The sequence below is a fragment of the Elephantulus edwardii genome, unplaced genomic scaffold (assembly GCF_000299155.1).
Source record: "Elephantulus edwardii isolate Elephantulus edwardi_28Jun2011 unplaced genomic scaffold, EleEdw1.0 scaffold00132, whole genome shotgun sequence".
NCBI lineage: Eukaryota > Metazoa > Chordata > Mammalia > Macroscelidea > Macroscelididae > Elephantulus > Elephantulus edwardii.
Genome location: NW_006399882.1, coordinates 3,288,788 through 3,304,561, shown reverse-complemented (window position 1 = coordinate 3,304,561; position 15,774 = coordinate 3,288,788). Strand labels below are relative to the sequence as shown.

The window sequence follows — 15,774 nt, the reverse complement described above, 5'->3', positions numbered from 1 at the left end:
TTTTGTGAGTGAGATATTTCACTCAATATAATGTCCTTCAGGGTCATCCATTTTGAATAAATTTCCTGAATTCCTTGTTTTTCAATGCAGCATAGTATTCCATTGTGAGAATAAACCAGAGCTTCTCTATCCATTCGTTTGTTGATGAGCACTTAGGTTGTTTCCAACTCCTTGCTACTGTGAACAAAGTCATGATAAACATGGGTGTGTTACAGGGACTTTTATGGAACAAAAGGAGATAGGCTAATCTTGATTTCTCCAGAGTAGGCTCTAGATAGATAGATAGATAGAACAGACAATAGAAGAAGTGTGATAAAGCTTTCCTCTGAAAAAGCAGTTTTTAAATTTCTCCCAGGAAGCCTAGAATTTTGAAAGACTGACCTATGACACACTTGCTTCTGTCTTGGTGGGAAGTCATTCCAGAAGACAAGCTAGACCTTATTCGCTTCAAGAGTCAGCTTATTAAGCATCTCAACCCTGTAGACCAACCACTGGCAGTTACACAGTATCCTAGCATTGGCTGGCCCCTCTCTTTTAGAAGCTGAGGAGTTTATCCAGAACTTTCAGAAATGACACCCTCAATCCCCATTTCCAGCAACAAAGGAAACACTTACTATTGATTTAATAGAGATTCTAGGCCCAAAATTTTTCAACTTTGCAATCATTATTTAAGCAAGTATCTATGCAAACAGGTGTATTTCCAACTTTTGTCAGTTCTGCTTCTAAGATCTTTCAGTACACTTATCTGTATGCATTTTGCTATCAATATCACTACCTGAGATTTCCTGCAAATGGGACAATTTTACCCTGATATAGTTACTAGATCAAAGTATTAGAGAAGTGCTTCCTAAGGGGCCTTGATGACACAGTGGTTAAACATTCCCCTGCAAACCTAATGGTTGGCAGTTTGAACCCACCCAGAACTCCATCAGAGAAAGAATCATGGTGTACAAATTCTTGGAAATGTTGAGTGTAAAGGCAAGTTCTGTGGTCAAGCAGATTTTGAGAAAACTGTCCCTTTTGGTAATTCAAAATAAGTATTAGAAAAGTTGCTAAGAAACATTTCCTGAACTTGGCCTTCTCACCTATCTTTTTCCCTAGTAACGCTGATTAAAGTTTCATGGGATATATTTTGGAAAATACTACATTTGTTGTTGTTGTTGTTTTTAAGGAAATCAAGAAGTAAAACAAAACCTCAAACTGCCTTCAAGTCAGAAGCCGCTCATAGCTGACTCTCCAGTGGATTTTCATAAGCTGTATATTGCAGAGCAGGAAATTGTCAATCTTTCTCCTTTAAAGCATCTTTAAAGCAACTGGTGGATTTAAACCACCTACCTTTAGGTTGGCAGTGCAATCTCTACTTTTCTCTACAAATGCACATCTAGTATAAGGTCTAGAACAAAGAAAATACTTACATTTTATGGTATACTAAATTGTAATGAACAAGAGAGTCATATTAATAAGATGCCAGAACATTATAGTAATAGTTATTTTTTTAAAATCACAACAATTCTTTGGCACCAAGTATTTGTAAGTGTTACAGAAATAAACTATTTAAACATCAAATTTAATTAATCCATTTGAGGTATGTGGCTCATAATCCTGTTATTCTTGGGAAAAATCCTGGTAGGCAATGAGCCAGCATTTTATAGACCAAATATGGGCCCAGGTAAGGCTCTATCTATGCTACTGAATTCATAAAGAGGGTAAAATTGAACTTGTCAAGCAATTTAAATGCAGCAATACAGAGTGTGAGCTGTGAGTTCAAACAGGCAGGCTCAAGGGAGCTCTGGTGGCCTAGTGGCAAAAAATTGCATTGTAATCTCAGAGGCGTGCAGTTCATATCCACCAGATGCTTTGCTAGAGAAGGAGGGGTAATCTCCTCCTATATCAGTCAGATCCAATTTGAAGGAACACACACACACACACACACACACACACACACACACCGACACACACACACAAACACACATAAATAAAATAAAAAGTTAAAAACAAACAAACACCAAAAAAACCCCAAAAAACCCAACCCACCAAAACCAAACAGACAGGTTCAAATGCTGACTTTGCTTTTTTGCTGACTGAGAGGAGGTAGAAGATGTAGCTGTGCCTCACTTTCCTCATTTGTAAAACAATGATGTGAACAGTCCTCAAGCCACAGGGCTGGTGTGGTGACTTCGTAAGAGAAAACATTTAACAGCTAAGCATAACATCTACCACACAACAAAAATCTTATAAATTATTGGTATTAAACACATCACCCTAGATTGAATTGCCAATGTGAAATCAGAGAGGGTATAATTTTACAGAGACTTTAAGGGACCTTAAGATTGGGAATGTGCATGAGGAACAAAGATTTAGGTAAATGAAGTCTCTGTATTGATAGCTCCCAATACTGGGCCATTCATAGCATTTTTTTTTAAGGGATCATTTTCCTTTGAAGGTTCAGTTCACACATCTTGCTGGTTTGGGGTGATGGGTAGGTTTCCTACTTGTTTGGACCCTAGCTGATGAGCTGAAATGGAATCTTCCTGTTTATCTGAGCCCTGTCTAGTTTAGAGACACCACAGAAGGAAGAAATTCTTGTCTCTGTGAGCTGGACAGGAGGGAGGCACCACTCTTACCTGAACGGGTAGGCGAATGCTACGTCAATGCTGAGGTTACTTTCCGTCTTGTTGACGCAGTCCACACTCAGCCGCAGGCCTCCGGAATAGCCACCGCATGTTGCAAATGCGAAGATGGCAAAAAGCTGTGGAGAACAAAGGAACAAAAGAAAAGGCCACTATTAGGATGACGTTGACTTAATGAGACATGCCAATAGGAGCCTGGTATGTAGACTGCAGGAGCACCTTCCTTGGTCCGGGCTGGAGGATGGATGAAAGCTCCAGTGATGATGGGGTCAGGAGAGGACATTCAAAAGAAGAGTTGGACAAGTCACAGAAATATTTCTCGGAAAAAATTAAAAATAAGGAGAAAATAATTTTTTTTTACAGGGTAAAAAGAAGCTGTCATGCCTTAGAACATAGATATGAAGCCACAGTTAAAGGTTTTGAAGACCATGAACCATACGCTTAACAGGGTGTCTCTGATCAAGTTGGAAATATTTGGGTATCTCCTTACTTTTTTCTTTTGTTTACTTTTATTTTCTGCAATAAAGATGCCTTGTCTGAGAATAATACGAGAATTCTAGGGTGAAAAGAGTTGAGACTGTGTGTGTGTGTGTGTGTGTGTGTGTGTGTGTAGCTAAAAGTTGCTGTTGTTGAGCCTAAAATCTGCCAGCCTCAAACTCCCATTAGTGGTTACATGTCTATGTTGGCTGTTATTTTGAAACAAATATTAAAAGACTCAAATTGCTTCCAGGCACTATCATAGCCTCCTTTGGAGTAGAACATGGAGCTGTGAAGAAGCAGGCCTTGAAATTAGGAAAAGGGACTCATAAAGAACTTCGAGAAGGGGGATATGTCAGGGAAGGCAGGAATGGCCTGAGATGAGAAGTTAACAAATGCTAAACCTTGTCCGTTCAGCATATGGTATGTTCAAAAGGATGTTCGAAACACTGCCAAAGAAAGTCAACCAAGTGCACTTAACAATCACACATGCTGCAACACCCCTGCTAACTTCATTTTAATTTTAGAATTCAGTTTCCTGGGAGGAACACTGGTTCAGGAGCACTGGTTCACTTTACATAGTGAGAGGAGTCATTGCACAGGGGCTCAGTCCACGGGGATTCTGAGTGGCCTTGCAAGTGACCACTCTTGCTAGTCTCACTCTTTGTAACTCAAGGCAGGAAGTTGCTGTGGGTGTCACCAAGGCAGTACAAAAGAAGACTGGCCAGATGACCCAGTCTGTCCAGAAAGGCTAAAAGGCTAAGTGAGTGTTATTTATAATATGCCCTGCCAGCCAGTCTTAATGAGTAATGGGAGAGCTGTAGCTTTCAATTGGCCACATAAATTTAACAGGAAAAGACTAGTGAAACCTTCAGTGGAAAGGATGATTTGTGTGAGTAGATATGGTCAGAGTAACATATTTCAATGTGTGTTAGTGTATGTGAAACATACAGAATCGACTAAGGGCCAAAGATTACTTAATAAAGGTAAATGAATCAATAGTATTACTGTAAACAGATGTGCATGTGTTTCTTGGTAGGATGTTCCAGCCCACTTAACACCAGCTGTGAGTACAGTCACCAGCCACAGTTAGCCAGCATTCAACCAGTTCAGGCAAATCGATCTGTTGATTTTCTTTTCTAACTGATGTGACTTGAAGAGGCATTTAAGAGCTATTCCACCCCACCTAAAAAAGACAATGTTTGTAGTCGAATCAACGTGGACTCATGGAGACTCTGTATGTAGACTAGCAGAACTGTGCTCCACCAGGTTTTCAAGTCAACATTTTCAGAGGTAATTGCCAAGCCTTTCTTCTGTGGCACCTTTGGGTTGATGTGATCATTCAATCATTCAGTTTGCACCACCCAGGGGCTCCCTGATCCACTTAACAGAGGGGATAAAGAGTCTATCTCTAGGACACAGATTTGTGTACGTCTCTATTTCTGATCAAAATGCTCTTAATATTGGTAGTAATGGAGTCGGGGAAATTACATGTGCTCGATCTTTAGATTTCATTATTTAATATTGGATGTTTCCGTTCCTTGTGCCAGGTCCAATAACTTTGTAGTAAGGCTTCTTTCAGAAGAAAGAACGGTGTCATGAAGACCCAAGCCCTGCACTATGGTGCAGGTGGTGACGTTCCTTTCCTTCTCCAAGAGTCCTCATTTGTAAAACAGGTATATTCATTATACCTCCTCCCCCTGTGTGGTTAAGAATGAAATGAGATGAAGTGTGTATTTACACACTCCCTCCACCCAGTATATGTTAATGTGGTATCTCCTCCACCCAGTTTATGTTGAGGATACGTGTTATCTCCCTCTGTGCATCCCTCTGGTCCTACCTGCAATCAGTGCTTGTGCAGACAAAATCACGGAGAAGTTTTTCCACTGTGGCCACTTCAGTACCTGCTGTGGGCTAAATATTGTGACTAACATCTGTGGTATTTTCTCGGGACAGCAATGTTGTGAGGTGTGTGCTTATAGGAAGCTTGATATTTCTATTTTAAAGACACTGTAGAATTACATTGTTGCCATTAGTTCCCATCATGTCACCACTCCCTCCTCAACTCCTGGTGACATCCACAGACAATAAAATGAAGCACTGCCTAGCTCTGTGCCAAACCAGTAATTGGTTGCAGATCGGACCATAGCGGTGCATAACCTTTCCATTGAATGATTTTTGGGAGTAGATTGCCAGGTCTTTATTCCTCGTCCATTTAAATTTGGAAGCTCTTCTAGAACCTTTCTACAACAAAGCAACACTCGCACTTCCACAGACAGACAAGGGATAGCAGCACATGTTGTTGTTGTTGTTGATTACCTTCAGTCAAGCATGATTCATAGTGACCCTATGAACAAAAGGCCTGAAGCCCCTCTACAACTAATGGCATTTCTCAAAGTTTGTAAGAGTTTCTGGAGGCATGTTATTTATGAAGTGGATGCCAATCCATCATGTATTCAAATAGCTGCATTGGTAAAACTACTCGGGGACCTTAGACTACGGAGAGCAGGCGTTCAAAAGCATAAAAACAAATCTCGTTAATTTTAATGCCTGATAGCCATAAAGAACTACTCTGAGCTTTTTTCTTGTATAAAACTGCTTTGCATGCAGTAAACTATTATTAATACCATCATGTAATGAATTTAATATTGAATGATCATTATGTGGTGAAATAGTTCAAAATGTTAGCCACATGAAAAGCCTCCGCTGAGCTCTGAAAACATAGTGCATTGTTCTAGAGTTCAATATAATACTTGTGGACTTTCTAGTTAAGTCGCTCCCTTCCCTACAATCTAAATCCTCATTGATTAAAAGGAAACCATACTGTGTGACAGAGATGAAACTCATATGGGTTCAGTGAGGATTAAACAGATAATATCTTCACACTAAATGAGGTGGATCCTGCTGAGTGAGTAACTTGCCACAGGGATGGATGATTCCAGAGTTGGAGAAGTGAATTCAGCTCCTCCAGGGATGACCAGCCAGGAGCCTGGCCCTGTAATTACATCAAGACACAGCAGGATGGGCACTGGAGGCTCTTGGGGATGTGAGACTCTCTGTGTGTAACAGAGAAATGTAGTTATTACAGTTATGTACCATCAAGTCAGAACCAGTCCATAGCTGACCCTCCAGCAGGTTTTCAGAGGCAATAAATTACATGAGTCATTACCCATCTTTCTCCCGTAGAGCAGCTGGTGGATTTGAACTGTGCACATTTTGGTTGGCAGCACAATTCCTTACCACTAAGCTACCAGGAAGCTCTGGTGGCCTAATGGCAGGAAGCTGTGCCATAATCCTGGAGACACATGGTTCAAAGCTACCAGATGCTCCATGGAAGAAGAATGGGCACTCTCCTCCTGTGCAATTAACTGCCTCTGAAAACCTGCTAGAGGGTCAGCTAGGGGTTACTTCCAACTCTTTGGTACACAACAGCAAGTTACCAGAGCTCCCTAGGAAATGTAGAGTGGGGAAAAACTGAAAATTCTCCCACCCATTCCCACGCCAGGACACCAAGCACCTGAACCACCCTTTATCCTGTTCTCCAGATTCTCTGAATTAGCTTTCTTTTATTAGCTCTAGAACGTCCGGAAGAACCATTTTGGGCAACATGGAAGGAAGGATTTGACAGGCAAATCATACAGTTTGTTTTGTTAAGAAACACACCTCTGGTGCCTTAGCAACCTGAGACTCTCAAGGTTTCTTCTGAGTGCCTCTCAGACATACCCTGGGAAGCTCGCCAGCAAGGCAGGGTGAGTGCTTTGTTCTCTCCTATTCTTTCTTCCCCTGCCTTTAATGGGGTGGAGAACTCAGGTCAGACAATTCAGAGACAGAGCTTTCTGTGGCTTAAATAACCAATGTGCTGAGAGGCTGCTGGTATTAGTAACAAGCAGCTTGTATTTCTTCTAGATGCTCAGCCCTGGGAAACTTAAGTTGGTGCCTAAGACAGATAACATTCTCTCTTAGAAAGAAAGACAGGATAACGTAGTGCTTTGTAGCTGGGATGAATCTAGACAGGCTAAGGCAACAGTGTCAAATGCAAACTCACGGCTCTGCAGAGGGAATCGACTCAGTGGGTTTCCAAGGCTGTAAATGGCAGGATAGATTGTCCATCTTTCTCCTGCAGAGCTGCTGGTGCATTTGAATGACCAGAGAGTTTTGTAGTTTTGGGGTTAGAAGCATAACGTTTTACAGACTACTCCACCAGAGTAAAAAAAGTGTGCCTGGGTATGAAGGGGGTGGTTAGAGGAAAAGTCTCCAACAGAGGCAGACTGTAATGACTGCAGGCAGTTTAGTGAGGGATGTAAGGACGTGTGTGTGTGTGTGTGTGTGTGTGTGTGTGTGGACACACACACATGTGCCACAAACTGTAGCCTCAACGTGTATCTGCAGATGATGCTAAATACTGTGCCTTCTGTGTGGTAACAAAAGCTAGCAGCAAGCCTTTTTAAAACTAGCCCAGGTGCAAAATTACTTCACCCAGTCAAATGATATTTTTCTTTTTAATTATTTTAGTTTATTTACAAAATTCAAATACATTGTTTTCCAGAACAGATTCTTCCAACCCCCACCCATCAAATTGTACAACTCCATGATTCATTCCCCTTCCCTCTGCACATCCTCATCCCTCTGCTTCCTCCTACATCCCCCGCCTACCCCGGATCCTTATACTCATTCTACAATAATGTTTTTATACAATGTTTGTCCTCATGGGACAGAGTTAGTTCACTCAGCATAATGCTCTCCAGTCCCTCCCAAGTTAGGTAATAATTCACAAAATCATTGCTCCTGCTTGTTGCGTAGTGTTCCATAACCGTACTGGGACCAAGCTTAGAAGTGCTAGTCTACAGTATAAAGAGATGACCAAATACAGACAGAAATGCACAATCTGGAGAGGATAAAATAAATGAATGGAACCGTCTAAAATAAAGTCCATTTGTGTATCAAAACCTTTTTCTAATAAGGTGAAAAGAAAACCTACCAATTGGGAACAAACATTTGGTAATACCATCCCAGACAAGAGTCTCATAATGAAAATTTACAAGATACTCCTGGGTCTCCACAAGAAAAAGTCTGATAACCCAATTATAAAATGGGCAAAAGACATGGAAAGAATTTGCCCAGAGAAAGATATTCAAATGGCAAACAGACACATGAAGAAATGCTCCAGATCACTGGCAATAAGAGAGATGCAAATCAAAACCACAATGAGATACCATCTCACTCCAGTAATGTGGCAAAGTTTAACAGAGCAGCAAGTAATAAATGCTGGAGAGGATGTGGCAAAATAGGGACTCTTATACATTGTTGGTGGGATTGTAAAATGGTAAAATCATTCTGGAAGGCAGTTTGTACTTAGAATGATATTTTAATGTCTCTCTGGTCACAGTTTCCTTCAAGATCCCAATACTCTTCAGATAATGCAGTCATGTCACTGTTGCAAATTCTACAATAAACAGTATCATTGCCACTCACCCATTCACTCCCCCTGAGTTCAGGAGACAGAAATAAATCTTCTGCAATGAACATTTATTTCACTGTGTTCTTGGATGAGCTACAGCTCTGTCCTCACTATACGGAATTGCTCTCTAAATGGACAGAATTAGCCAGCAGAGATTTCCCTTGTGTGCAGCCTGATTAGAAACACATGCAGGTGAAAGAGAACAGAACAATGGGCTTGCATTTACGTGCTGGCTAATAAGTAAAAATAAATCCAAATCGCTCATGGCAGGAGCTTTGTCTTTGCTTAGTTAATGATGCTAAAGGTTTTCCCCTGGAAAGAGAGCAAGCTACTCCCTTCTTGGAACTAAGTGAACCACACGAGGAATATTAATGGACGCTGCTATTAATCCTTCCGGTTCATCTGCAAGGCATGAGGTTGGCATGGGGCAGGAAATTGGGATGATTAATGGGCCTCAGGGAATGGTGGTCTGTAGGGTAGTCAGGAAGGGGGAACATGTCTCATGGCCTAGACATGAAGGATGCCTGGGAAACAGCACGTGAACGTATGGAGGACCAGAAAAAGAGATTGGCAGACAGTGACTGATCTTTCTATTCAAATCACTACCAAGTTGTGTGTGATGACATCCAGATCTTCAAGAAATGAATGCTCTGACTTACAAGATCTGCCAATTTCTGGGCAGTAAATACTTCCACTCTGATCCATTAAGGTGCCAAGATGATATATTTGAACTTGAACTGGGGAGGGAAGTGCACAATGGGCTAGACTCTAGCACAACAGCTACACTAAGTACCTTTCTCTGACTCTCCCCTCGGGCAAGAACCTTCCCTCATTTTGGGTCAATTTGCATGACTCACTCCTCTTCTGTCAGATATAATTATTCATTCTTTAGTTCATTCTCTTACACAATGATTTACTTAATGACTCTTTTATCTAATTAGTTATTGGTGACCTAATTCATAGTGAGGGAACTCTGGTAGCTTAGTGGATAAGGAACCACATTCCTAACTCAAAGTCAGGCAGTTCAACTACATCAGCTTCTCTGAGAGAAAAATATGAGTAATCTCCAGAGGCAGATGTTAGAATAGAGCAATGAAACACTGCATGGTTCAAAACCAGGATAGGTGAACACCTTTTCAATCTATTTGCAGAACAGGTCATCCAGGAGGTGAGGATCTATGAGGAGAAATGTGACATCAGGGTTGGAGGAAGACTCATCAACAACCTGTGTTATGAAGATGGCACAACCTTGCTTGCTGAAACTGAGGAGAATTTGGGACATTTGCTGCAGAAGGTCAAGGACTGCAGCCTTCAATATGGATTGAAGCTCAACATCAATAAAACAAAGATTCTTACCACTGGACCAAGTAGCAGCAAAATGATAGTTGAGAAGAAATTGAGATTTTTAACAGCTTCAACTTGCTTGACTTGACAATCAATATTTGTGTTACTAGCAACCAAGAAATCAAGAAACAAATTGCTTTGGGAAAATATGCTGTTAGGGACCTCTCCAGAGCACTGAAGAGTAACAATGTCAGTCTAGAGATTAAAGTGTGCCTGATCCAGGCCATGGTCTTTGCAGTTACTTGCTATGTATTAGAGAGCTGGACAATGACTAATGATGTTAGAAGAATCAATGCCTTTGAGTTGAGGTTCTAGAGGAGAGTACTGAATATACCATGGGCTGATGAGAGAACAAACAGGTCCATCTTGGAGGCAGTGAAACCAGGCTGAAACCTTGGAAGCAAGGATTTTGAAGCTCCGTCTGACATCCTTTGGGCATGCTGCAAGGTGGGACCAGTCCTTGGAAATAGATATCATGCTTGGAAAGGTGGAGGGACAGTGCAAAAAAGGAAGACCCTGGATGAGATGGATTGACTCAGTGACTGGGGTAATGGGTGCAGGTGTGTCAGAGATGACGACATTGGGTCAGGATAGAGTAGGGCTCAGCACTGTTGTATAATTGCTCTAAATCAGAGTTGACTTGATGGCACATAACAACAGCAAGTGATTTATAGCCTCTAAAAACACAGTGGAGGGTCAGCTATGAGTTGGTTCTGACTCAATAATTAATTAAGTTGGGTCTGGAGTGACTTGCACTGCCTCCTCAAACAAAGTCAGAAGGTCTGAATCCACCAGTGCTTCTTGGCAAAAAAGATGTACAATCTTTACTTGTGCTCCTTAAAACCCCAGAAACCCAAAGGAGGGTCAGGATGGGTTGGTTCTAACTTGACAGCAATGAGTTTTGAGTGAGAGTGCATTATTGTAGCAGAGGCTGCCTTGCCCATTTCTCCTTGACCCATCCTAGAGGTCACCTACACGTTCATGGGAAAGTGTCCATACATATATAAGGTTTCCTCCCTCAAACACCCACGTCACCTGACAGAAATTTCTCCAGCAATAAGAGTTTGCTCAACTTCTGAGTAGGGTAGAGCAGAAGTCCCCCAGACTGATGTCTTATCAACTCCCCACAACAGTGAGTTAGAAAGTGGTTGGTTTAGAATTCAGTATCATCAGCCCTCTTTGGGACAATCTCTCTCAGTGTCCCCTGAGTCTGAGCCCCAGGGACCCCCAGCCACAGTGTGCTCATTAATACACTCTCAGATGGCTTTCTTTCCTTCCCTTTCTCAGATCCCCAAGTTCTCATCTACCTTCCTGGCACCGTGTCTCAAATAAACTGGATCCCAAATTCATGTCTCAGGATATCCTTTGGGGAAACAGAGCTAAGAAAACTGTCAAACATTTCACTCATTGCTTTAGTATTGATTCCAACTCGTGGTAAACCCAGGGGAATTTCAGAGCAGAACTGTTTACCAAAAGAATTTTAATGGTCAAATTTTTTGAAAGATCGCTAGACTCTTCCAGGGTAAAGTCAAAACTCTAACCTTTTAGTCAGGAACCAAAGGTGCTGTTTGAAGCCCCAAGGACTCCATCAAACATTTATTAAGCACCAACTGCTTTATCAGGTGCTGCAATGGGCCCCAAGGATACATTAACCAAGAGAATCATACCTCTGTCTAGCTTGTTTCATGCCCCCCAATTCCTAACTGATCACACTAATCTCTCTAGCTGTCTCTAAATCGTTCCAATAAGCAGGGCTCCTTCCAGCCACAGGAACTTCTTGTTTGACATTTCCTTCCTTACACTCTTAGTATGGCAGGCTCCCTTCTTTTAACTAAGAGGACTTCTTTGATGATGCTGTCTAAAGCAGGCTTCACGTCCATACCTCCAACCCCAGTGTGGCTCCTTTGATAGCCCATTTCATTGCATCAATGGATTTTGGAAAAATATTTGAATTTATCTGATGTTACTTATTCTCTTGATTATGTTCTGCTTCACCGCTTTCCTGAGAAAAGTTGATAGACTTTGTCTATTGCTGAGTCTCTAGCACCTAGTGTGATTCCTGTCTATCAACTTGTTGACTAAATAAAGACACCTCCTTCACTTTCCCATTTCCAGGGAATTTCAGTCTATTTGAGGATACAGACAAATGAATATGCTACCATTATGATAGTATGTATTGTAATGACAGTTAGCTGGAGCACAATAGGACAAAATATGGTACACACTTGCAGGGGAGAGGTGAGGACATTCAAGGTGACTAAGCAGACACAAGAAAAGTATACCAGATGGTCCCAGATTAAGAAGGTGAAGGGAATGCTCTAGATGGAGGGGGCAGCAAGGCAGTAACATGTATCTTGGGCAAGTGAGTATCTCTTAGGTCATGCAGTTGGTATGACCAGAAGACATGGTCTACGATGAAAAGAATGGAGCGATGGGGCTCAAGGGGCTGGTAGAGACAGGTTTAGCAGGGATCAAAACCTTTTGGCTCCTGTGCCTTACAGAGTGACAGTGAAAGAGAGGAAGATCCCAAACACAGTGACTATCATTATGAACTCCACCATAACAGAGATCATGATGATGGTCCAGTATAGGACAACGTTCAGATCTTTTGTCCATAGGGTCTCTATGAACCCTATGTTAGTCAATAGCTTCTCACAGTATCAACAGTGTGTTTGCTTGTTGGCTGCAATGGCTGAGTTGGGTACTTAAGACAGAGACCACATGGTCTCCACAAGCAAATCTATTTACTATATGAACCTATAGAAAAATCATCCGCTGGTGTAAAGAATCTTGAGTTTCATATTCATAAAACCTCATTGCTGTCAAAGTGGAACTGATTCATAGATGACCTTCTAGCAGATTTTCAGAGGCTGTAAATCCACTTCCTAAACAACATGCCTCCGGAAACTCTATGAACTTAGATAAGTGTGGATAGTTATAGAAAGGCTTTAGGCTTTTTGTTCATTGGGTCATTATGAACAACAACAACAACAACAAATAACACAAGAAGAGATTGCCCTACTTTCTCCTTCAGAGCAGCTGCTGGATTCAAAGGGATTGGCAACTCCTTACCTAATAGGCCATCAGTGCTCCCTAAGGGGTAATGGTCAAAGATTGTCAGCTGTAAAGGAATGACCAGACTTGTGTCCCAGGATAGCCACAATGCCTGCAATGGAGAGTAGAGCTGGAGAAGGACAGAACAAGAAAGACAAAGGGTCTTCCTTACTGAGACAGGCTGTACATCTTTGACAACAGGAAGGTGCTTTGGTCATCTTTGTATCCCTTGTAGCACACACACACACACACACACACACACACAAAATCGTAGGTGGTTCAGAATGAATATTTGAATGAGTAGAGTAGTCAAGACATGATGAGAGAATGAAGTGTTTGGAAAAGAGGATGTTGATTCTATACAGAAGTCTCCTTAGTACACCAAAATCATTGTCATTGAATTGATTCTAAGTTACAGAGAACTCACATGACAGAGTAGAACTTTCTATAGAGTTTCCAGCACACTTTTCTCCTGTAGAACACCCAGTTGGTTGGAACTGCTAACCTTTCAGTTAGTAGGTGAGCTGTTTCAATCTTTGCACTACTAGGAATCCTTAGTATATTTCGTGAATAATATATATTGGCTCATTTAATCTTTTCATTGGCCTTAATTAGAGATATTATTTTCTGTTTTATGCAACGAGTTCAAACAGCATGTCCAAGGTCATGTGGTTTATTGACTAGTAGAAGAGTCATGGTTTGAATATGGATATGCTTTTCTCTAAACTTTATCTTCCTTCTTTCCAACTCTCCCTGGAGTCATAAGGGGCCTCTTGGTTGAGCATCATATGGGGATATGAACACAGAAATAAAAATTATGGATCTGATAAGGGGTTCTCTATCATCAATACTGAGAATGGCAAGCAAGGATTAAATGAAGCATTTATAATACAAAGCTTTAATCATCCAGCTCAGCAAGAGAACTAATGAGTGTGTTTGCCTCAACAATATAAGCCTGTGTTCTACAGCATCCCAAACCCCAAGAGTCTGTCATGTCAGGAAAACTTGAAAACTCTAATGTGAATTGTTGTTGTTTGTTGTTAGATGCTGTCAAGGCAATTATGACCTATAGCAATTCTATAAATAACCATCCTGAACCTTGCCCTATTCTCTACTATCTTCGTCACTTCTAACACACTTCAGCCCATTGCTAAAGTCATTGTGTCACTCCATCTTGTAGAGGGTCTTCCTTTGTTTCTCTGACCATTCATCTTTCCAAGCAAGAAGTCCCTTTCCAAAGAATAGCCTTGCCTAGCTACACATCCAAATATGTTCCAAGACATACCTATTTGTTCTTTTGGCAGTCCATAGGATATTAAGTACTTTTCTTCAGAACTACAACACAAGGGTATCAATTATTCTTTTATATTTCTTTGTCATTGTCCAGCTCTCTGATGCATAGCAGGTGATAGAGAAGATGATGGCTAGAATCAGGCACACCTTAGTCTTTAAATTAATATCATCATTCTGCTTTTTCAAGAGGTCTTTGACAGCAGACTTACCCAATGCAATGTATCTCCTGATTTTCTGACTGCTGCTGCCAACAAGATTAAATCATTGACAGCTTCAGTCTTTTTTTGCATCTATCATAATGTGACTGGTTGGTCCTGTAGTGAGAACCCTTGTTTTCTCTATGTTAAGGATGTAATCCATATTGAAGGCTATCATCCTTGGTCTTCACTAGCAATTTTTTTCCTATCCTCTTCACTTTAGAAAGCTAAGATGTGTGTCATATACAAAGCGCAGATTGTTGAAGAATCTTTGTGAATAGCTTATGCCAATTATGCTTGACAAGTCCCTCCTCCTATTTTCAGCCACCCACAGTCGAGAGTGGGGTTGTGGCTGGGTGGGCTTCTGACTTTTATGAAGCTCAGTAGTTCAAAAGCCCAAGGATTCTCTCTTATTGCTGACAAATCAGAACTGACTGATTTATGGCTGACCCTCCAGCAAATTTTCAGTGGCTATAAGTTGCACAGAGAGCAGCTGGTGGCTTCAAACTGCTTGCCTTTGGATTGGCAGCACGACTCCTTACCCACAAGGCCATCAGAACTCCCATCTGAATTTAAGGATTAAAGAAGCTCAAACTTTCTTCTTAAAGGCCTCTTTGAAGAACCTCTCTTGTTCTCCACTTTTGCTTAGTCTTGAGCAGAGGAGTAATTTGTACTCAGCAGTCCCTGAAGAACATGGGAGCTGATTATCTCACCAGTAACTCTGGACAAATGAGGAATACTTACTGCCAGGATACTTTTTAGTGCAGAAAATGTGGCTTCCCTCACACTCCACTTGCTCCCCAGGAGACCGTCAGTAATCTGACACACACCTCTAAAATGTAATGTTCCAGTCCTAATCATCTTGAACTAAGTCATCGTTGTTTATCTTTCCTTCTCCTGCTGATAATTGGACTTTTCCAAAGATATTAACCTAGCATCTCCACAGACCTCAGGTTATAGTTATTACAGTGGGATTAATGTTGACCCAGAGGCTTTTGTAAACAACCCTGTGAACCTCTGATGGGATCTTCCTGCAAAGGTAAAAACCACATACTGTCTGTGGAAGATTGTGTAATTGTATCTTATTTGGAGGTACAGGAAGTCCCCGACTACAAATGAGGTCTGCTCCCAACTATCTGTGTTGAATTGGTAAAATGTCCAGACAGGGAAAGATGATTCTTATTTAGCATTGCTGGATATTAACCTGAACGTCAGTAATTCAAATCTACCAGTTGCTCCTTGGGAAAAGATGAGAAGTCTTTTCCCATAAAAATGTATAGGCTCAGAAACCCAATAGAGGACTGCCATGAGCTGGAGTCAA

At 41.3% G+C, this 15,774-nt stretch overlaps 1 protein-coding gene across 1 annotated transcript in view; it reads right to left on the bottom strand.

Annotated features, from left to right (window-relative positions):
• Positions 1–15,774, bottom strand: part of SYNPR (synaptoporin) — a 307,523-nt gene that overhangs the window by 229,077 nt on the left and 62,672 nt on the right. Inside the window, exon 2 of the mRNA XM_006893835.1 lies at positions 2,625–2,749. Coding sequence (XP_006893897.1) covers positions 2,625–2,749 — 125 coding nt within the window. The remainder of the gene's footprint in view (positions 1–2,624; positions 2,750–15,774) is intronic.